This window comes from Limulus polyphemus, unplaced genomic scaffold, assembly GCF_000517525.1.
Source record: "Limulus polyphemus unplaced genomic scaffold, Limulus_polyphemus-2.1.2 Scaffold127, whole genome shotgun sequence".
Classification (NCBI taxonomy): domain Eukaryota; kingdom Metazoa; phylum Arthropoda; class Merostomata; order Xiphosura; family Limulidae; genus Limulus; species Limulus polyphemus.
Window position 1 is genome coordinate 8457 of NW_013665737.1, and position 24546 is coordinate 33002.

The window sequence follows — 24546 nt, forward strand, 5'->3', positions numbered from 1 at the left end:
ATAGTACTATTAGTTTAGTAATAAACTAATAAGTTATTTAGTTAATTTTAATTTCTAGTTGTACTACTAATTTATGTGTGTACTATTTCTTTTTTTTTTTTTGTATGTTTTGCAATCTAACTGAAATATATGTATGTCATGGTTTATGATTTTTTTATCAAGAAACAACAAAATTTAACTTTTTAAATTAACATGTTTATAATTCAGTGTAACTAGACCATAGAAATAAATATTTTTATTATTATTATGCATTTATGCAGATGTTTTAATAACTACCTTTCACATCATTCTGCAATACTATGTTATAACATGTTTAATTGACTCAATGTTGTATTAGAAAAACAGCTAAAACTCAGCAGAATTTTGTTTTACTTTACTATGCTATGTAAAGTTTCATTATTTCAAGGGCCTTGTAAAAGCAATACTAAATTCATTTTTTTAGACTTCCTACCATGATCAACAGTATATCAATAATTTAGATGCTTAGCTAGGTTTCCTAAAATGATTAATGATGCATAGCCACCAATGGTTGATGTTTTGCTCATGTAATTAGGTTACAGATGGTCCAGTCTCATGCATGGTATTACATGTTTTGTTGCAGATAACAATCGAATTTTTTACTCGAGTTTTACTGTGCTGACAATTATGAAAGCATAATGTACTCTTGCAAGAGAAATATTTCAAAGAAAGAGGTTTTTTAATCATGTTCTAAAATCTCGTATTTTCATGCTAAAAGCTTAGCCCTAGGATTATAATTAAGTAATAAAAACTTGAAATATGAATAATTTGAAAGTTTTTTATGTAAATACTTTGCACACATACTAAAACAATTTATTCTCAAAATTGAAAAAACAATTTCTCTTATGGAAATTGAAATCACTTAGTGCAGTATCGTTAATATACATAATTTATTTGAAATACTAATATTGAGGCAGCTCCTCACATTACAGTTTTTTTTTAAGCTTAGGATTTTTATAACTGTGGATAAATGCATTGTGATGTTATGAACTCTTAATAATTAAGGCTAGCATTTGAAGGAGTAATATAATGCAATTCAAACAAAAAACTAATTAAAACAATGAACAATATTCACAAAATAAAAAAAAATGGATTTCTATAAATTAAAAACTTTATTCAAAATAAGGGAACTCCTGGGCCTGGGAAGTTGTTGGATATTCATTTTCTTTGTTTTTCAAGGACTGTAAAAAATCTTGATTAGCTAATAATAGAAAAAATTGTATAATAATAATCGGCTGATTATTAGTAACATGTAGTTGGACAGTTTTCATATGAGTATAAACACAGAAGAAACTGAATTAGAAATCTGATATTGTAGTATTAATTCTTCCCCTTTGTGTGTTCTTTTTTTTAAGGAAAGTACTGTGGCAATTAGTAAATTAGGTTTCTCCATCAGATAGTGAAATGATTAAATTAGTCTTTGTTCAGTCCATTCTTTAGTAAGTGTTCTTATTGAATTTGATAATTCTCTAGTAGTTAATTATGTTAAAATTAAACTTGTAATGTAATTATTGAACTTAGGAATAGATTTTTCTTGTATTTTGTGCTGCACTGTTTCAAATCATTCATTCTTTTCAAAGTAGAAAAATAAAGAACAACGTAATGAAAGTTTCCCCAAAGAAGAACAGATGTGGGTACACAGTGATGAACAAACACCTGAAAAGGCTTTCTCTGGCAAATACAACTCTGAATCACCCTCATTTATATCATTAAGGGTAGGGGACAAGTGGAATATAAATTAATTCATTATAAAATGTATTTAAAAAATAATATGTTGTCATCACCTACCGGTAAATGTATGTTGTGTGTATGTGTAGGAGGATATGCCAACTTTTTCAGCATTACCCAAATCTTGATACATTCTTGTGAATTAAAAGTTTAATCTAAATTCTAACATCTGTTTGAACTTGCTCACAAAATCTCCTTCAGAAGTTATGTATTTTCATAAAGAAGTCAAAATTAAAACTTAAATTCTCATTTTTGCTAATTGGATAGATACATGGACTAGTTGAATGATTAGGTTAAAAAAATGTTGTCATCTTTAATATTTTAAAATTTCATTAAACTGTGTGTATACAATCTCCAGAAATAGTACTTTATTCTTAAAATATTTTGTGTTTGAAAAACTGGCAGCTAACTCATAGAAATATAATTTCATAGTCTCTTCGAGCAGAATTGTACTTTTTCTGAAATGCCACAAAAAATAGTTTAAGTTTGAAAGGTACTTTTTATAAGAAGACAAATTCAACAGACTGTGGCATTAAATGTTTGCTACATTTCATTCAATATATTTTGTACACCACAAAGTAACATTAATTTTATTGTTATCTCTTTCTTGATTTCATTTTCAATGCATCTAAAAAAGCAAAACAGGAGGACTATATCATTATTTATTACATTATAAGTGCTCATTATGATGTTGCCTGTTTGAATGATGAATATAAAAGAAATAGGTTATAAATATTGTGAAATCAAGCAAATATTTGAGAATCAAACTACATTTTCTTTTAAATTTGAAATTAAGTGTGTTTTTACTTTTCAGATTTTTCTTTTTCTAGCACTAGCCAGTCTAAGCATGATTACAAGTGGCTTCCTAATTTTAGTGATTCCTGGTAAGCTGTTTTGTTGAAAGTCTTGTTTGTTTCCTGTTCTAAGAAACTTGATTAATTTAAATTAGTTCAGTGATGTAATCTTATTTCTTATTTTATCCCGATTACTTTAAATTTATTTGAAATGAATAAATTCTTAAGCAAGTTTGGTAATCATTTATCAGTTCAACACAATAGGGTGCAAAAAACGGAAATCAAAATTTTATTCTAAAGGCACATAAATAAAGTTTTCAATTTGTTGAATTTCTTATTCAAAGATAGTCACATTTCATGAACCATATACATTTTGTAGCTTGTATATGAAGTTTTATTTGACCTTCTTTATTCTTGTAAGTTGCTATAAAATAAATAAAATTAATTATAAGCCTTTGTAGAGATGAGTCATACAAATGTAATATACCATCTAATTTAGAATACAGTGTAAACCTAACTTAAAATGAATTTTTAGATTTTTAGAATTAAATGAATTTCAAACAGGTACTTATCTCTGAAGTCAAGAATTTGGACTCATGGCATCAACAAAACGTGATTCAAAATTTCCTGATGTCCTTTATGCATTGCAGAGCATGTGTCACTTATCAGGGGATCTAATGTAAGCTCTGCTTTCCTGCCATAATTTAGATTTTATTGAAAGTTGTGATGAGGTGAGAGAGAAAGTATTTCTGAGGTAAATACCCGTGTGTTTGAATTTCATTTTAATTCTAAAAATATGAAATTCATATCACCTGTACTACATCTAAAACACTGAAAGCCAGAATACTCGCATTGTAAAAGGAGGTGTGAACCAAAGAACTTGAAAAGAAACAGAAAAGTATAAGACTTGAAGCTACAGGGCAGAAAGATAATAATATAGACTACAAAAGTATGTAGCCAAGCAGAGTTGAAGTAGAATCCAGAACAAGAAAATAATTTGAAGAACTGGGCTCAAGGGTGAATGAGTAGAGTGGACTAGTCCTTATACAAGGACTGGATCCAAAGGACACTCAGAAAGAAGGCATTCTTCTCAGCAGGGTAGCTTCACCCATGACATCATTTAAGTCAAGTAAATGAGTCGGTTTAAGAGAGGTAATTGTATATTGAACCTATGGAGCCAAAATGGGATACAGGTGGTGGCATAAACAGGAGAAATACTATGTCCTGCTCCTTTAGTTGAAGTACTTGTGGAAGCAGCCCAGACATGTATTATGAAAAGGTATACTACACAGGCAGTAAACCCTCTTCATCCTTATTGAAAATGGGAAGTGAGTCACACAACTAGCCACATTATTGAATTCTCTGGGAGAACCAAGGAAAGACCCAAGTAGTCCTCAAGGATGGGCTCAACAACTTGAGGACAGTGCAATTGGAACATTGAAACATAAAGAAATAAGTAAGAATAAAAACATAGATGATCCCCATTCTTGTTGGAGCTGAGACATCTAGTGATAAAGGTAGTCTAATTTCTCTAATGGCATACAGTGTTGTGCACTTGGAGATGGGAAAGGTACTTGCTGAGGCATCATCATCATCCACATATGGAACCTTCTGTCCACTTCCAAAGGAACTCACAGAGCTCCAGCATAGAGGGTAGAATTTTGTCTCACACAAATGCAGAGGTTTTATGTGATATGCGAGAGTTTTAACTGGACAAATCTATACGTGGAGATTCACCTATGGTGAGACCATGATTTTAGTTTATAATCCAAAAAGTTTTCAATCTAATACATCCATAGAATTGTGAACAAGGTTTTTGGGTGATATAGAAGTTCTTGGGTTGCCTAGGACAAATGCAGAGGTTAAAGAAGTCTTGACTAAATGAATCAATATAAATGTAGGTTGTTGATTTATAAGAAGAGACTGTGTTGAATTATTTTATCTTTCTTATTTTGTTTGTTTGAAGTCAAAGTCTCGGACACTGTGGAAATGGTTAACAATGAGTTTTGGGCAGAATATAGAAATAAAAAACTGCATGGGTGCCACTGAGCCTGAAGAAAAGTTACAGGTGCCAAACAGATTTCTAAAACTGAAGAAAAAGTGGCTTGATGAAGGTAAAATAGCCAAACCATATTCAGATTTACCTCCATGCCAGCCTACAAAAAGTTCAGTAAAGGGTACATAGAACAGGAGGCCAAAGAAATACCAGTTGGTGAATGTGACAAGATGTAACCTAAAATTCATGCTTAAGATTGTCTGAGACATCATGATAAACAAGAAAAATCAGCTGTATAAGCCAATTTGTTAATTTGGATGGAGTGAGATATCTGGGACAAGAATCACCACAAGGTATAAACAGTTGAGGTTGATTCCTTTGAAATGATTATGTACATGAAATATGGGAAAAACAACTATGACCAGACATACAAAACGTTCTTCAGAAGGAGAATTGAGGTCAGTTAGAGGAGTTAAGACAATAGGAGAAAAACAGTGGTAGTCATCTCTCACTGCTCGATTTGGTAGGAAGGATATCAGGATATAAGTACAGAGTCTTTTGGGGAGAAAAAAAAGAGTATGAGAAGCTTTAATGGCAAAAATGTGATCGTCTTATCCTGGAAGTGTGGAGCAAAATAAAATATGTCTTCAGGGAATGATGGTACAGTGAAAAAGTTGTGAAGGATTCAAAAGAAGTCGGGCAACTTAAGACCAGACATAAATGCCACTGATGATAATGACCAGGTACTTGTGGAAGATGTTATACAAAACTTGAAAAAGAACCTGAAAATGAGAAGCCGGTGGAGGCACATGACTTATGTAGCAACTGAAAGTGTCTGAGAATGCAGCTCTGTAGCTTGAAAAAATAGAGGAAAACAAGCCATAGTGATGAAAGAGGTACATGAAAAAAAATTAGGCAAGCTGTTGAAGAGTTTGAGAAAACAAGAGACTGAATTCTGCAAGCACCAACTGCTAACGATAGACCAAAAAGACTAATATACTGCCAGGGAGGAATATGTAGAATAGGAGACAATATTCAAGCTAATGAAGGATTACATAATAGCCAGTGGTGAAGCTGTAAGTGGCAAACATTGTTGTGAAAGATGCACCATACAAAGTAATGGAAATATGAAAAAAAATTAGGCAAGCTGTTGAAGAGTTTGAGAAAAACAAGAGACTGAATTCTGCAAGCACCAACTGCTAACGATAGACCAAAAAGACTAATATACTGCCAGGGAGGAATGTGTAGAATAGGAGACAATATTCAAGCTAATGAAGATTACATAATAGCCAGTGGTGAAGCAGTAAGTGGCAAACATTGTTGTGAAAGATGCACCATAAAAAGTAATGGAATTAGATCCCTCCAAGATAGATAAGAATAGTGGAAACTGTGTGATAATACGAAAAACTGGACAATGGAACCATCTGATCTTGGCCAATACCCGAGAAAGATGATGATGAAGAAGCAGGTAGGCATAGGGAAAAATTATCCTAAGATGGGTTTAAAGCATCTACTGCTAAAGAAGCTGAACTCAGAACTGGAAATGAATGTCAGGAGTTTCTGCCCTTCTTACCACCACACTCACGGACAATTTGTTTGTAGTAACATGTATCAACAGGAAGGGAAGGGCTCAATCTTATAACCTTTGTTTACTACAGTCTCTACTTTTTGGCTACATCCACATAATTTCTTTCTCTCAGCTGGTATTTCATTGGTCGTGCCAATTGTTTTATCGCACTATGCTTTATGCATTCGCAATGGCAGTGCATTATCTTCTTATGCTTTACTGCTGTTTAACAAGCCAAATCTCCAACAGAATGATGTGAGAATGGGATATCTCAGAAAACTATAAATCCCTGAAGAGAGGCATTAGTGAAAAATCCAGGTCTGGAGGTAGTAGAAGAAAAGAGGAACCTAAAATGGAACTCATAAATGAGACATATTTAAAGGAATTGGAAGAAATTAAAAAAAAACACAAAAGGTCTGGGGATAGACTTCATGAATAAACAAGATCAAATTAATGGTATCTCAAGTAAGCACAATCCGTGGCAATTGCCACATAAAGAGAAACCGTCATTCCCCAAACAGAGAGGATGCATTTGGCAGATAGAGAAGTATGCACACACAAAACTTTAAGGATTGCAGAGCCAAAAGAGTTCCTGGAAAGGTGTTAATGCAAAATTCTAGATGAATGAGATATTAAGTAGGCACAAATTGAATCTTGGACACATGAATAATCCATCTCAGAGAAGCTAACTAGTAGGACAATTCAGTGTGAGGCAGTGATTTAGTAAGAATCCTCTAATCATCCATGTAATAATAATGATAGATACTGAGTTTGTATAGAAGACCAGCTACTGGTTTGACTGCACATGTGAAGACATAGGATGTTAAAGCCAGACTGTAAGAGGGAGGGCTGAAAACTGATAAAACACTCCACTATATGAAAAATGAAGACATTGACAAGAAGATAGGTGAATGGGGATGTGTAAGTAAGCATCTTTGAAATCCCTAGTTGTTATCCAAAAATTGTGATGAAGGAACTTTCACAAGGTTCTCTTAGGTTCCATCAGGAAAGTAGGAATATCTGAGTAACAAATGAGATGGGAAGGATTGAATACCAGTCTCCAACCTCCTGTTTTTTGTCGATATCACAAAGAGATGAGAGTAAAACTCCCAGAGAAACAAGAAGTACAACATTGATATACCCTTGTTGTAGAAAATATTCAAAACTATTAGATCCAAAATCTAGTTGAAAGTGGAAGAAGATGAATAGAAAATCAAATTCAAGAATCTGATGAACCCAACAGTCCATAGATGAATAAAAATCTGGGATAACTCCACAAGTTTGGATGGAGGAGTCATCCAGAACAGAAAATTAGTGAGTGAGTCATAAATACCTACCTTGCTTATATTGACACTAGCCGACACAAAAAAGAGTGAGTAGATATAGTGAGCAAAGAACATTGCACACAGGTTTATGGAAGGGAATAATGACCAGATGCAAAACAAGATGGTAAAAACCATAATCAGTCTTTGCTATACTGATTGGGAAATAAGTTGAAGTGAAATACCTGTAAAGACAAAGATGAAGTAGGAGTTCTTTTATTGTTATACACAGTGGTTGCAATAGAACTTAGAAGTCCTGATATGAAATCAGATTAGTCCTACACACCCATTAAAACATTCTGAAAATTTCATAATAAAGACATCAAAGTAGATATGTGATCCTGATTAAAAGTAATCAGGAGAACAACAATAGCCAGTAATTCCACAGATAAAAAGAATGTCTCAAAATAAGACAACTCATAACGTGCATAGCAGAAAACTGATATCAGGATTAGGGCTAGTGCTGTAGCAGACAAATTTAGATCTGTAGGCTTTAAAGACAATTGGGCCTGAGCATTAAAAGAAAAATGTCAAGTGTTACAATAATTAAGTGTACACAGAACTGTGATACCCACCAGAAATATCAATATACAACAGCACAAACATGAAGAAAATCAGGGCTGACAATATAACTACTCAGTAACTCTACATGCCATAGGCAAATTGCATAAGTAAGGCCACCAACTAAGTTATAGAAATCCTGATAGGTGTAGAAATACTTGCATGAGAAAGAACATCATAGCAAAGTTAACTGTACAACTGTGAAAAATAAAACCTAAATTATGATGGTAAAGTAGAGTTTATGTAAGATATTTTGATGCTTGTTGCTTGCACAATAAATCACATGGAAGGTGGGAGAATGGAGGATTATGGGTAAGTGATACATATTCTGAAAAGTGTAAAGGACATTCAGAAAGTTTGAGTTGCATGTTTTGTTGACAGTCTGAGTTGAAACCCAACAAGGAAAGGCTTTCAATATTTCAGAGATAGTCTACCCAACTTGAATTTGTATTTACCATTGCTGTGTAGTGCTTCTGTGACTTAACTTAATGAACGTCTTTTGAAAAAAAATAGTTGCTTGGTTAAATAACATTAATATAAATTCCTGTCAGTTATTTTAAACAAAAATGTATAAAGAGCTTCAGTTCTATATATTACTAGTATTAATTTATCATATGGTAAGTAATTTTAACCCAAGGTTATATGTGCATGCACAACGAGCGATAGTTTGGTTTTGTTATAACAAATAGAGGATCAAGTTTAAATTGCATATGCAACAAATAAGAAATTACTTGGTGAGTGTGAGATTTAATTTTTGTGTATCGATGTAATGAGTGGAGGTATAATTTGTTTATATAAACTGTTAGTTAAGTGTTTCTTGAAACATTTCCAAATCAAAGAGTATATCTATATTTTTCATTTTTTGCAGTGCTGTTGGGACGTATGATTTTTGACAAGTTTCTGGGAAAACCCAATGCCCATGATGCATATACTATTACTTGTGGTTTGTTTGTATTATGGATGGGTTTAAGACTTGTCAATTTTATGTACAAAGATTACCAGAAAGCTCTGCAATCAAACTGTATGGTAAACACAGTGAAAAGTTGGCTGATTATTGTAAGTAGTAATATGTACAACAATTTTGCTTTAAATATACATTAATATTTTTGATTAATATATATATATATATACATTCATCAAAGGTAAAATTGAAAAGAAAATTTGTGAGGTAGAGGCCTAATGCATTCCCTGATTGGCCATACCCTCTGCTGTGGACTGCAGTTTTGCCTATTCAAGGCTCATCAGCACAGCTTGGGTCAGCAAACCAAATAAACAGTTAGGCCTCTTATATTGTTGATGTGTATATAATACCTATGGGGTTTTTGAGCCCTTTTAAGTGACCATACAATAGCCTAAATTAATTTTACCTTGGGATTTTTTTCAATTGACTGTTTTTCTGAAGTGCTTACTCATTTTCTCGATATTATGGTTACACTTAGGTTTGAAATCTACTTTTTTACTGCGTGTTATGTGTACACTTAGAAGATAAAGTGATTTGTTAATTTTGATTTGTGAATTAACATTTATTTAGATATTTTGCTTTACAAGATTTAGAAAAAGAATATAATACAGATATTAGGGTCAGTTTTTTTTGTTCAGTAAGATGATATTGCAAACCAGAAATCTGGAAATATTTACATTAATATATAAAATACACTTAAAGTTTACCCTCTCTCTTTTTCCCTTTTTTTCTAGACTTTGAAGTCACTTACTGGAATGTTCTTAGTACTAGGCATTTTACCATTGATATTAGGACTTTTCTTCGAGCTGGTTTTTATAATACCATTTCAGCTACCTTACAGTGAAGCACCAGTATTTTATATATTTCAGGTTAGTCACTTTTCTGTATTTTGACTTGTTAGAATATGTGCTAAAATCGCTTGTACAAGAGAAAGATAATCAATGCATTGTTGTTATACAGACTCTTATATAGAAACAACATCCTCTGCATCAATCCTACTTAACAATACAGTTCATTTACCTACTAGTGATAGCCTGCTTTTTTTTTCAGTGCATCAGGACAAAGTGCTTACCTTTCCTTGTGAAACATGTTAATGCATGGCTATTTTAACTATAAAAGTTTAGACAAATATTTCAAAAATAAAACGATTTTATTTGTTGTATATTTCATTGTATGATTTAACTTTGTTTCGTCCAAATATTGCTATTAGTTTTACCCGATACCAAAGCATGTGTATAGGTGCATCATATGAAAAAAAGATGAAAGTATAAAGTTATTCAATATTTCTGTGGAAATTGTAATTATTTTTTGAAGTTTTCATGGAAGGCCTGCATTCAATATATTGAATATTTGTTAATATTCTGATTTTAGATATTCTTCATGTAAGTTTCAAAATTTTATTGGATAAACCTACAGTTTACATATAAGAGTAAATATTACCGCCATATAAAAATTTCTGTCAATTTTAGTAATGCTATTACATCCAATTTATTAGGGGATTTGTTTTCACTTGGATCTTTTTAACGTGAATTCTTGACCCCAGATTTTGTAGTTGCTGTATCTTGTGATTGAGTGAGGGAAGATAAATCATGAGGAACAAAAAAAATGGTATAATAATTTGCATATGTTTCCCATTCCTCAAAATAAAAAATAACCTTATAATTACGACTAAAAAAACTTAGAGTACTCAACCAAAAATTATTCATTTAAAGTTTGATTGGATTACAGCATTGTGTTCATTCTCCTCTCTTTGAGTTGAGCTATGACTTTAGTATTCAGATACACTGATGTCCAACAGATATTTAAATATATCTGCAAAATACTAGTTCTGGAAATGTTTAGCAGTGAATAAAATAAACATGCACAGCAAAGGAAATTGAAACAACCACAAGGAACAAATACACAAAACTTAACTTACCATCTTCTAGATTCTTTATGAAAACTTCTACTGGTTAGAAGTTCTGGTTCTACTGGAGTAGAACTGAAGGCTGAAATTACAGCTATACCAGATGAAAATAAGAGGAAGAATTATGACACTAAGGTCCTGGTACTGTGTCCTACAATCCTTAAATTACATTAGTAATTGATTATTTTCATTAAACATATTCAAGGAAGATAAACTCCTTACCCATACTAATTTGTACAGATTTCTGTACCACCCTCTTGAATAAACGTGACCTCATTTTAAGAGAGCATGACACAAAAACAGGTCAAAGCAAGTATAAGCCTTACAGAACAATTGTTGTGGAATGTAACATATGTCTAAGCAAGACAACTAGCACAAATATACATCCTTCTTTCATTTGGCTTAACATCCAAGATAAATGGCTAGAACACATTACAGTTTAGTTAGTCAGCTAGTGGAACATATAGGACTCTAAAGAATTTTGATTGACTGTTAGCTTCTGTCTCTAGGACTGGATCATTGGAGTTCTTCAGATCAAGTTGTTAGCTGCTGTTATCCTCACAAGACCTGGCTGGTGGTTAGCTCACATAACTGATCAGGTTCGTTAGTAGTGATTTCATGAATGTAGGTAGATGTATTTTAGTTATGAATGAATGAAGCCACAATTCACACACACATGATTTGATACTGTAGTTCATTTGGAAGTGCGTAAACTTCAGAGAAATAGTGTAAATTGAAAGTTCTAAGTTCAAGCCCCTGTCAGAGTGGAATTACTAACATCCTGATGTACAATATTGGTGTACAGTTAGTGGTCATTCATTCCTAAGAGTGATCTGAGTCCATAGTTTCTAGTCATCTCTATGTATGTTTGACTTAGTGGTTTACTTGGTGTAGTGTGTGTGAGTAATTGAATATGTAGTTTCTAAAGTAATCTGTATATGTTTGACTTAGTGGTTTGCTTGGTGCGCTGTGTATGTTTAATTAGATATGTAGTTTCTATTCCTCTCTATATATGACTTAGTGTTTTGCTTGGTGTACTGTGTGTGTGTAATTGAGTACATAGTTTATATATGTGTATATATATATATATAAAGTCATCTCAAGCCCCTACCTTCCTACTCTTATGCCCCCAAATTGCAAACTTTTTCTCTGTTATAAAAATTGTCAACAACAACATAAAGATACCCTGATTCCACACTTTGTTTGCTGCAAGTTATTAAGAAAGAAAAAAAGATTTTAGCTTTAAAATGAATGAAACACAGGGACTTGTAGGCCTTTATATAAAAAAAATAATTTTGATATGCTAGTAAGTGTTAATAAGAAATAATTTACTGTTTAGATTCAGACCATAAAAATGTTTATAAAACCAATTGAATAGGAAGTTAAGAGGATCTGTTTGCTTCTTATGGATTTTTACTCTATGTGTACCAGAGGCAACCCACCATTCCCATAGTCTTCTCTAACCCCCCCCCCCAAAAAAAGGCTTACGTTATGATGTTTATTTTATTGAGCCCTTGTCCTCTGCACATTGCTGCAGAACTTGCATTTAATTGAAAGATATTTTTTTTTTTTTACTGCACACTATCAACTTCTGCATTTGGTCAAAATCTACAACAATACATGAAGCAGAAAATCATTGTTGATAAGATCCACAGCTCTTTTCTTTCTTTAAAGTTGCTTTTGTTAACAGTGTTTGTTGGAATATTAATTTCATTATTAAGATTATTTTGCATTTTTACTTTGTATATAATTTTAGAAAACTGTTACTTTATGATCCATATGTATATATATAAGTAAGGTTTACTGTATTACTTTCTGTTAATTTTATTAACAGAGTTAGTAAGAATGTTTAATTCATTTATTTTTATTAATCTTAATATATTATAGTACTTTTATATAAGAATTATTTTGTACTTTTGACTTAGAATAGGGACTTTGGGATAACCTTAATGTCTTAAGCTGACCAAATATCTTGAAATATTACTGGGATTATGGCCAAAAATATCATTAACAGCGAGCCTGCCCAATTGATGAAACAGTGTTTATTGTCTTTAAAATTAGGAATGTAAGAATGGTATATTTTGATAAATGTACTCATTGCTGGTTTGATTTTTGATTTGAATAGATAGCTTGTTTTAAGCAGAAGTTTATGTTAATTTATGTTCTAAACTTAGGACAGTTTATTGTAAATATAAGTGGAAAACAACAAATCGGTAACAGTATTTATAGTAGTATTCTGACCTTTTTACATAAATGTGGAGTATATACTTAAGCAATTGAACATTTTACTCTTATGCTATTTATAAATTTAGTTCAATATATAACAAAAATATCCTTTAGTTATTTGTATGGAATAACTAAAACTGATGTCCTGGAGTTATGCCAATTGAGACCAAAAGTGATGTTACTACATAATATATTTTAATTAATTGTAGAGTATGCACATCAGACTTTTTACACATGGGTACACAGTATTCAAATTTGTTATTAGAACTTCAGTCACAGATAATCTTCGGAGCTTCAAAATAAAACAATTGTAAACATTGTTCCTTTTACTTAAGATAATTTTCTCTCACTTCTGTGCTTAATTAACACAAAGCTTAAGATGTCACACCTTTGTATAGGGCATGGGATTCTGAGATGTGTATCATTTACAGTTAGAATAAAGGGGTTCCAATTTAAAACATTTTATATCCTTTGCAGCATTATAGACCACATGGTCACAAAGCACTAATCTAACATTCTCTTGGTTCTCCTCAACGGATGAATAATCCAGGAATATTGTAAAGATAACATAGCTTCATGGAACTCGCACTCGTAGATAAATATACATGTTGTGTATGTGTGAATATTTATCCCCTTAATCACTCATTATAATATCAACCAAAAAAAACAAGAAAAAACATGACCATACTAAACAGAGTGGATGAAATGGTGGTTACCGAAGTTTATAGAAAGAAGCTGCATAATAATAATGATCCTAAAAACTATAACAGAAGAAAAGGAAAACACCTGGACCTTCAGGGCTTGGGTTAAGTGTAGTATGGTCATTTTTATTTAACCTTTATTAATTACTTAATTACTTTGTGAAACAGGATGATGGTTAAATATTAAAAACGTATTTAACCCGTGATTATAATAACTGACAAGTTTGTAAAAATTTAAATGTTCAGGTTAAATACAGATAATTTAGTGTATTACATAATATGTGTTGTTAACCTCATTCTTCTTTTTCACATGATTTTGTGAAAATAGAAATAAGGAGTACATTTTTCCATGCTCATAATAAAAAGACCATTGTATGGACCCGTTTATAAAATTTTTAAATTTTATTAAAGCTTAAAAGTTTTTCAGAATTGCATTAAAAATTAAAATATTTCTTTTCTTTGAAATCTTTATTATCTTTAACTAATTTGCAATGTTTAACTTTTCAATCGTTTACAGATTTGCTCTCATGGGTTTTCACATGTTAGTCTAAGATTTGTATGCATTAACTTGGTTTTACCTGTTGTACTGGCTCTGGGGCTGGCTTTGGCCCTTCCTTTTCTGATATCCACATCTTTAGTTATTCTATTTGGTGAGTATAGTTTTTGCCTATGTTTTTGGAGTGAGCTTAGTTTAACAAGTTTTAGTGTCTTTAATTGCATGTTCATTTGAAGTAATTATGATTCTCTATGTAAAAGTGATATACCCAATATACACAAAATATTTTCTTCCTAAGATAACATTATCTATTTTTATGAATATTACCACCTTAAAAAAAAAGTAGAAGTTGTTTTCTTACAGTTTTTAAAGATTAATTAATAAAGTCTGAATATGTCTAATCTCTCATTAAAATGGTTTTCTATTCCTGCTGAAATTAGTTCCAAAGCAAGTGACAACAATATTTCAGTTTGCACATTAAGCTAAGTGCCACAGCTATTAATTGACTGAAAGTGACAGGGAAGTACACGTTACTATGGTGATTACTCCTTAATTGTGCACTTCCAGCTGCCTCAAATGCTATGGCTCATGTGGTGGCTCAGCATTTTTATAATGCTAAAAATTGGGTTTCAATACCCATTGTGGGCATAGCACAGGTGGCTTATTGTGTAGCTTTGTGCTTAACATCAAATAAACACAAAATTCTATAGCAAGTTAAAATATATGCCAGTTAAAGGAAGAAATAATTGTGTGAAAAATAGCTCAAATATTTTATTCTATTAAATTTCAGTAAATGTTTTGATTAGTGGGGCTAGCGTGGCCTAGTGGTTTTGACTAGTCATTGACAGTTGTGTATTCGAAGTTCATCCTTGTTTTTGTGTCTTTGAGAAAGACACTTTATACAAAATTTGCTTCAGTTCACCCACCTGTAAAATGGGTATGAGCTAATAGCTGGGTACTATGAATTATCATTCTCAGAAACTTGTGTCACAGGAAACCAGATTTAAGCACTAGCACTGTGTACCTTTAAGACATGGAATAGATTTAATAAACTTAACTTCACATCGGTAATAATAGTAATATACTTTATTAAGTTTTAATTAAATTTAGATTGATTAGTGGAACGAAATCTATTCAAGATGGTAAAACAAAGAATTAATAGAATAAATTTTCAGTATTTTAGATGTTTGATTTTTGCTTTGATAATTTTGTTTCTCAACATTTGCATTATACATCAGATAATGTTATGTCTTTACAAGGTCAGTCAAGTCCAAGTGATTAGTGTGCTGGACTGTCAATCAGCAGTTTACTCCCTGTTAGTGCAAAAAAACAACAACTCGGGCTGCATATTTTGGAGTCGTGGATGTGTTATAGTACCAATCAAATCCCATTATCAGTATCCCAGATGTTGCGATGCATAAAAATTCAACAAATATGTCTTTATATAACTGACTTGCAAACCAAACTAGCTCAATTTGAAGAAACAGCCTTGTTTGCAGTGGTTTGAATGCTATTTATGCATACTTTAAATCAAAGCCCTGTGTTAAGACAGTTACACACAGGAATGAAATATTAAAACTCGGTAAAGTTATTGTAAAATTGCAGTGTTTTTTAGTTACAACAGACTGTCAAAATAGGGTTGAAGATAATAAAAACGAAAATTTTGTTTGTTTAGAACTTAGTTATGAAACAAGAAATAGAATACTTCGAAAATTCTACCCAGTTGTGCTCGGAACAGTTACAGTTTCTCTTGTTCTGAACTACCTACTGAGAAGACTGAGTAGGATGTATAAGAAGTACTGTGATGAGAAGTAAGATTTAGTAGCTTTTCATTTACATGTTTAATCCTGTGATCTATTGTATAGAATTGAAGTATATTTTTGAATTTCTCAATACACACATAGGTATAAATACTTTGAATATTGTAATTGAGAAAAGTCTATTTCACTGGATGAAATTGATATTGCCTTTAAAAATATTTTGCATGTAAATTGAAAAATAAGACAATCACAGAGTAGGAGCTCCAAAAGAAATGTAGGACTTAATACACAATTTGTACCGATAATATTTTTTTGGTGATTTTGATAATTTTTCATAAATATTTAAATATTTTAACAAATACATTTACAGCACCTTTTAAGCAAACTTCTTTCAAGGTATTTGTTTCATTGCAAATAGAGTTCTACTAAAAGAAGCAATGCCTATAATAACCAACAATTGAGGGCAAATATAAATAACAGTAGACATACTTTGTAATATGTTCTTTGTCAAACAATATTTTTTTATTTATGTAATATGTAAGAATTCAGATTTGAAGAATAAGAAAATTAGTTTTATTGGAGAAAAATGTTATAATATGATAGAATTAGCATAATCATCATGAAATAAAATTTACTTTTGAACAGTGCATATACATTGGTCAGTAAATTTTTTATGTAGACTATTATTGTTTTATGTAATTTTGTTTTTGGTACTACCTAGTTATTTCAATTTAAGTAACATACTACAGTATGTAACACAATGGGTAAAAATATTTTGAAGTTGGATAATACATTACACTTACTTAAATATGATTTATTACCTTGGCCAAGGCTATTGTGTTGCACACAAAAGTAAATTTTCACCTTAATTTTTAACAACAAATTAAAGTTATTTTATAACAAGTTCAACATTTCAGTTAGTCAGACAAATTTTTATATCATTATTAATAGTTTTGTTCCTGTACCCCTCTCATTCATATAGAAATAAGCTTAAAGGAACATCACAAATGTATCAACAAATAACAAGTCTAGTATAAGTTTGGAGAATGTGATGTAGTCGTACACAGTAAGCTTTATATATAATATAACCTATAGGTGTGAGTATATATAAACAGTTAATGGTCATACTTCACAGTATGTTTAAAGTTCTTGCTAGATGTTTTATAAGCTAATTACTTATAAAATTGATGTTATTAATAAACTTGAACCAGAGGTGCATGAGATAAATTTGACACAAAAACCATTAACAAAGTCATAAAAATTGAGAATTAAAACTATGTCGATGAGGAAAATATTAAACAATAAATATGCTTCTGTAATAATTACTTTTTAGAGTTTCAAAGTTAATATGTTTTAAGGTAAAAATGCAATTACTACATAATTAAGACTGGCTGCTGTTTGTAGATTTAATTGTGGTTATTTGTTCTATAACATCATACATGATATTTGAAGTTTTTCAATATGCAGTTTCTAGACTTTGGTGACTTATAATATATATCTGGGTTTCAAAAAAATATAAAATTTTTTTGTTGTTTTGGTAAGTGTGACTGATTCTACTCCCAAATTAGGGTTCTTTTAGAAGCGGAAATAATTATATAAGTAACTGACACACCGCTTAAAAAATTATTTTCAAGTTTGTGTTTCATGTTACAGTGAATGTAATGAAAGATTTGTGCAGAGTGTTTGCACTCTTTAGATGCAGGTCTCCACCGTTAAGGTGTTGTGGCTATTAAAAGAGTTACTTTAATTAGGGTACTTACATGCAACACCACCAATGAGCCTTATTTCTGACTTCAGATCCATTATCACACTGTATAACTATTTCTTCAATCACTCACAAATTTCTCAGATTTTTGGTTAATCAAGAGTTTGACAGCAGGATCTCCTTTTCATCCTCATCCTGTAGACCTTCATTTTTCAAAAATGCTTCTGAGTTGGAACCAGTGCCATTGTGGTTCACAGAATCTTCAGGAAGCAATAGCTCACTTCAACATGTTAGAACTTTTGACTCTTTAATGTGCTTGTCTCAAGCTTCTGCTCCTTTTACACCACCACCATTCTGTGTTAGTTTACACAGACATTTCTGCAGTGGTAGCTTACATCAACAATCAAGGTGTTACTTGTTCTTCTAGCCTTTGCTTTACTGCAATTTTTATACTTCTTTGGCTTCATTCTCAACTCATTTTCAGTGTTATCACATTCCCAGTATGATAAATATTTTGGCAAAATCTCTATAAGTTATGCAAATATCTGGGAGGTCTGATGACCAATGTCGTCTCGAAGTCAGACAACCATCTTTTTTCACTTTAATGATTTTTGGTTCCAGATCCAAATTCTTTGGCAGTGGATGCCCTAAGCCAATTTTATGAAACCCATTCCCATATGTTTACCTTATTTTCCACCTTCTTCTTCTTTCTGTTTTCTAAATTCAGTTAATTGAAGAGCTGGGTTTTCCTTATCAGTCCATTTGGGCCAGCTCAACCATGGTCTCCCCTGTTATATTTACTTTATTCATGGGGAATCAGTCCCACTCCCACCATGAAATCATCTATTGCAACCTCAAACATCTGTTTCTTACAACAATTTTCAACATCTACTGTTTCATGGCTGACTATCATTTGTTCCTTTGTCTGAAAAGCCAGATTCTCTGATAGGATAGGTTGTATGCTAGCCATTTTTTCCAGTGCTTTTCTCTAGCTGTCTATCATTCTTGTTGGACTAACTTCAGAATGTGTTGCATTATACATAATATATCTTATCACCAATCCATCAATAAATTACTTTTTTCCTTATTTATTTTTATTATCATGGCTTATTAGTTTTATCCACAGCTGATTACAGAGCTGCCTTATCTGCCACTTCTGATGTTGCAGAAGCCATTTGTTCCCATTTTCAACAGACATTTTTCAATCCTTTCATCTTCAATGGGTCTCATTTTGTAGATATTATCCTAAATAGGACATTCATTTAGTCTTAAGTTTATTTGCTTTTCCCTCTTTTGAACTTTATTGTCTTTTATTCTCTGTCACATTTACCTTAACTTTTTTTCATTGCTTGCATCTGATAGTTATGTCCTCATTGCTTCATGAATTTTGTTTCCTCAGAAGGCCTTATATCGAGCCTTCCTACCTAAACGCCCCCCAGTGGCACAAAGCACAAATGACCCTTGTGTAGCCTTGTGCATAATTAAAAACAATCCTACCTAAACCTTGGGCTGCAAGAGAAGGTGACCACTGTTGCTTATCTGTTGTGCTACTTGTCTTGAGTGATCCTGATTCTTGTTTGAAAGCGATTTTTATGTTCTGTCAAGGCTTTTTTTTATTATCTCCCACATAATGCATCTTTTAGGGGGTTTCAGAAGAGGTTGTTTAAACTTTATGACAAATAATGATCCTAGGATCTTGTTCTTGCTGTATAAACAAATTGGCTTATGCAATTGATCCATCTTGTTTACTGTGATGTTCATGAATGTTTTAGAAGAACATTTTAGGTTACATCTCACCAAATTCATCATTTTTTCATGTCTTTAGTGTCCTGTTTGTTGTACACTTTAGAGGATATCATGTAGACTTATGTGTGGTAAGTCCACCTGACTTAGAGTTAATGTTTATGTAATTAAAGTGAATTTCAAACAGGTACTTACCTCTGAAATACATTCCCATTCACCTCCCCACAACTGGGAGGTAAGTGGTTTTCCACCGCAATTGCAAGTAAGAAATCTGAATTATGGCAGAAAACAAAACTTGTGCATGTTTTAATGATGCAAATGCAATACGTCAAATGGAAGGTGAAAGAGTAGAAAACTCTGCGTAAGTTCATACCTCCTCTGCATTGTGTTAAGGACATTCAGAACCTAAAATCACAAGAGAAGCTTTTGTTATCATAAAAATGTTGGTAATTGTAGCTCTCATAAAGTGGTATGAGGAAAATATATTCACTAAAACACTGTTTGTGTATCAGTTATTATATTGAATGAACTTTTATGTATTCATTGTTTAAAGAAAGGTTACGAAACTTTTAAGATATTGAAGATGAAATGTTACTTTTTTCTTCTTCTTCCAGGTACATAATTGGTCATTATTTAGTCAACTGTGTACAAGATGATGGTGATCCCCTACATCAGTAGAAAAGTGAGAAAACACAAGTTTAATATCTATTTGTTTCTATATATATTAAATAAAAAATCATACTTTTTGTTCCATTTTGTTATATTCAATTTAATTTTAGACTGGTTAGTTTTCACAAGTACTGAGAGGAAGTCTGTTATAGTATAAATCAAAAATTTTATTCAGTGTTATGTCAGTAATGACACTATATACAATGACAGATGCATAACTTGTGCCAATTATTGGTTATTTATGCAATTAATATTAACCCTTTCACTGTGGCTGGGACACATATTTCCCAGGTTGGAACAAAATATTTAGCTCAAAGGTTATATATTATTGGTAATCATTCAGGAAGTAATTAGCAGTCTTTAACCAAAATAAATATTTTACTTGATAAAAAATAATCACCAATATCAATATTCAAATAAAATAAACCTTGTGTGACAAAAAAGGACAGTATCAATCATGTTACTGAAAATAAAACTTATTTTTTGATATTTTTAATAGATTCACAAAAATTAAGTCTTATTGAGAGTTTATTTGTTCTGGAAACTAGTATACTAAACCTGAAGTTATGGGTTTTGTGTAATAATTCATACACCAGTAGGGCTACTCCAGTATCACTAAAAAAAACTTCGGTTCCATTTAACCAAAGCTATTGTTGAATCAGACTGTTAATAAAGTTAACTTATATAATCATTAAATGGATGTTTCATTATTTCTGTTATCTGCTCCTCATCTGTTTGTGTAATACATGACTGATACTTTAACCCAACTTAATATTTAATGCTAGAAATTTACATGAAGTATAATTCAGCAGTTCTTTTTCCTGAGATTAATCAATGTACAATGATTCATTATCCTCATGGTTATCACATTATATTAAGTTACAGATTGGTATCTGCAGAAATAATCCCAGAAGAAACTTGTAGCATTGTCTTTGTAGATATTGGTCAGATAAGACAACACATACTAGAGTTTAATCCCTTTCAGTCCATCTGTATCTTATATTTTGATTGGTAGGCCTGGTTTAATGAGCAGTTCATTTAAAAATAAATTCCCACCCAATGTGCACAACATTGCACTAAGGATTAAACCTAAGGTTCATTTCTTTCCCAGCTTTTCTGAATTTGTTGCTATTTTGGGAATCCTCTTCTTGACCTTCTGGAAACATGGACTTTGGTGATGGATCTGCTGTCTTGCCATGCTCAAATCCTTTGGACAGTATGGTCTTTATATCTTATAGTGCTTCTATAGATTTATTACGACTTCAGGAGTCCTCTTATCGATGCATTTGTAACTCTCCTCTTTCAAAGTTTTCCCCCTTTTTTTTTTGGTTAACAGTCCCACATTCCATGGTTCTGGTGGCATTTCCTGCAAGTCTAGGTTGGTCTTCATACTTTCTGTATGCCTATCCTACTCCTCGACTTCTTTCCAGAGTGTCATCTTTAATCTACAGCCCCTCTTTGGCCAGCTCATTCATGATATCTGCTCCTTCACCTCTTGGCAATCCTGAGGCCTGTACTCTTCCATCTTGGTGGTCCATTTTTTTGTTTTTTTATGGCAGCCTTGAGCATGCATATTTCATTATTATGTTCAAGGGTGATTTATCTGATTTTTCAAATGTCAGTTACAGTGCAGCTTTGTTAGTGACCTTCCATTCTTCCCTAGCTGTTCCCCTTTTCTTTTTCTGGTTTTTATGGACCTATTCCTAATAATTAAAAGTCGTTTCTCGTCAAGTTCAGATATTTTAGTTATGCGGAAGAATGTATAGTCTCTACCATTATATGTGTTAGATATACACGACTGTTTCATTTAAATATAATACGAGAGTTATGATTTAGGTAGTTATAAAGTGCGAGTGTTAAATATAGTATTTTTAGAAGCAATATTTAAGGCAGGTTTGTATATGTAGCTCAATTGTTGTGAACTGACGTCACGTTACTCGAATCTTCCGAACTTTTCTCGTTGCTTGAAATGAGTATTGTTACATCATAACGTCTCATAGTTTGTAGAAATTTCTAGGCCTCAGTCGGACAATATATACATATATAGGCGACCAAGTTAGTGAAAAAAATGAAGTTAGACTGGATGATTGTGAGTTTAGCCATAAAGAGCATATAGTGGCAACTTCTAAAGTGAGTTTCAAAGCTTGTAATGATAGAGGTAGAGGAGAATAATTTGTCTTTTTAAAGGTGTTCTAAGTTAATGGACTTTGACGCAAAATAATTATTTAAAGCTCTGGATACAACTGTGATAACTAATGGTGTAACGAATTTTTTGTTTGTAGGTTCGACTATATTATTTAAAAACAAGTGGATTATGTGCTGTCCGTTTATTGTTGAAATTTATCGCCAACGGGTCACGGACACCTACTTTAAAGAATCCGCCCCCATAAAAACCTGAGAAAGTGGTTATCTACTCCAGTAAGAGAACACGTTCCCGGGAAGCTTGAAATTTAAGGCTGTATTGCACATCATGCTTCAACTAAGAGTAACACTACTGTTACTGGTGATAATTTTGTGATAGTCCATCGAGCTGAGAATGAAGTACAGTTTCAAATCCGAGATTAAATCGACCACACTTTCGTTCCGTAACCTTGCAGCTATTGAATTGTGTTTATCAGTTGATGACTTTGCTATTAACTTCACCTCACAAATAATGAATGACCCCCTGTTTATCAGTTGACATTCCAGCTAGTAGGTATCGCAGTTAGTCACTCCATTGTTTATCAACTTGACTTCGCACCTAATAACAACATCGTGCGTTCACCTTAATCACGAACCTAACGACTTTAGCAGTGTGAAACCTAAAGCTCGTGTTTAAAAGTGTTGTATTTATAGACAGTGACATCACTCACATATTGGTGTATTATCATTCAAACGTTAAGCTAACTTCTCTGTATTGCTATGTTCAATGGAGATTTGGGCGGGAAATACAAGTCCACTGACCATGGAATTTATATAGTTTCAAAAGAAATATTAATTATGCCTGAAGTGTGTGTAATCGACCGTCGATGCATTTTTCAATAAAACAACAATAATGGAAAGTTTTTTGGAATCACAAATTTTATTGTTCGTATCAGGGGTAGTAAAAGTACAATACACACACACACATATAACAACACTTGAAAGATTGTTACCGTAAATAAATAATACAAATACACATACATTATGGTTTCTTACTGTATGTAATCGCATATATTAACACGAACAACAAACTGACACTTAAAATCCCGATTTTTTGCAATGAAAAGCTTTTAAGCACTTAAAATTAACGTTTGATGAGATAATTTTAATCACAGATATTCAGCTTATGATATATTTTATAAGATAAATCTTTAGATACTGCAAAACACAGATTAAGATTACCGAGGTAATTTAAATCAGATACGTGAAGAAGGGAACTTAACTTGTTAGGTTTAATGAATTATAAAACATAACCACTTTAGTCAACGTGACTTAATGATTAAGGTTAATGACGTAATAAATGTAAATACATAAGTCGGAGAAACGAACGAAAAAAGAGTACAGCCCAGTGTTTTATAAGAGAATTGTGTCAAAAGGTGCAAACGATTAACGAAGAATGAAGATATTAATGAAAGAAAAATAATACACGAAGTACAGAATGTAAGTAAAATCAAAAACGAATTCACATAGTACAGAAAGTAATGATAGAAAAACACTTACAAGTTACTGAACTGTTTAAGTTAAACACGTTTTGTGAATAATTTGAAACATTCAATAGAAATAATTATCATTATTTTTATTGTTAACGAAAATTGGTGGTATGTTTTTTGCAAACTCCATGTCGAATATATATAGTAATGTAAGTCGTGAAAATAACGTATAATTCTAGCTATCTAACATTAAAATTAGAAAAACCATATCGGCAAAATAAATTAATTAATTCCAAACTTTCAACATTAACAACTTCTTTGAAATATAATCTTTTCAGGACTATTTAAAGCACTGTGTGGCGATGTACTTAACGTTTATCCAGTATTTTCTAGTATTGCGTAGCAACGTATTCAATGTATATCTGATATTCTAGAGCAGTCTTTCTCAAACTTTGTTAATCCAAGGACCTTTTTTAACTAACAATTGCCTCCCCCCCAAAAAAAAACCTATCAATATTTTTTTGTTTTAGAAAAAAAAAAAAAAGAATTCCCTGTACAAGAAAAACGGTGTTCCAAAATTAAACGTTTTAATTCATATCGATTTAATTTTACGAAAAATATTTACTATTCTATAAATCATATTTAAAAAGATATTTTTATGAAATTTCAAACATAACTTGTGGTCCCCAGTTTGAGAAACGCTGTTCTAGAGCATTGCGTAGCAACGTACTTAATGTTTATCTAGAGCACTGCGTAGAGAGGTACTTACTCTAACTCTGCCT

The 24546-nt window shown here is 31.9% G+C and overlaps 1 protein-coding gene across 1 annotated transcript in view; it reads left to right on the plus strand.

Moving 5' to 3' along the window:
- Positions 1-22558, plus strand: part of LOC111089681 (E3 ubiquitin-protein ligase MARCH6-like) — a 27591-nt gene extending 5033 nt beyond the window's left edge. The window contains exons 4-12 of the mRNA XM_022402609.1: positions 1602-1733; positions 2561-2630; positions 8855-9042; positions 9682-9816; positions 11363-11452; positions 14298-14430; positions 15952-16087; positions 20099-20166; positions 22436-22558. Of these exons, the coding sequence (XP_022258317.1) occupies positions 1602-1733; positions 2561-2630; positions 8855-9042; positions 9682-9816; positions 11363-11452; positions 14298-14430; positions 15952-16087; positions 20099-20162 (948 nt within the window). The 3' untranslated portion in view covers positions 20163-20166; positions 22436-22558. The remainder of the gene's footprint in view (positions 1-1601; positions 1734-2560; positions 2631-8854; positions 9043-9681; positions 9817-11362; positions 11453-14297; positions 14431-15951; positions 16088-20098; positions 20167-22435) is intronic.
- Positions 22559-24546: the final 1988 nt, after the last annotated feature.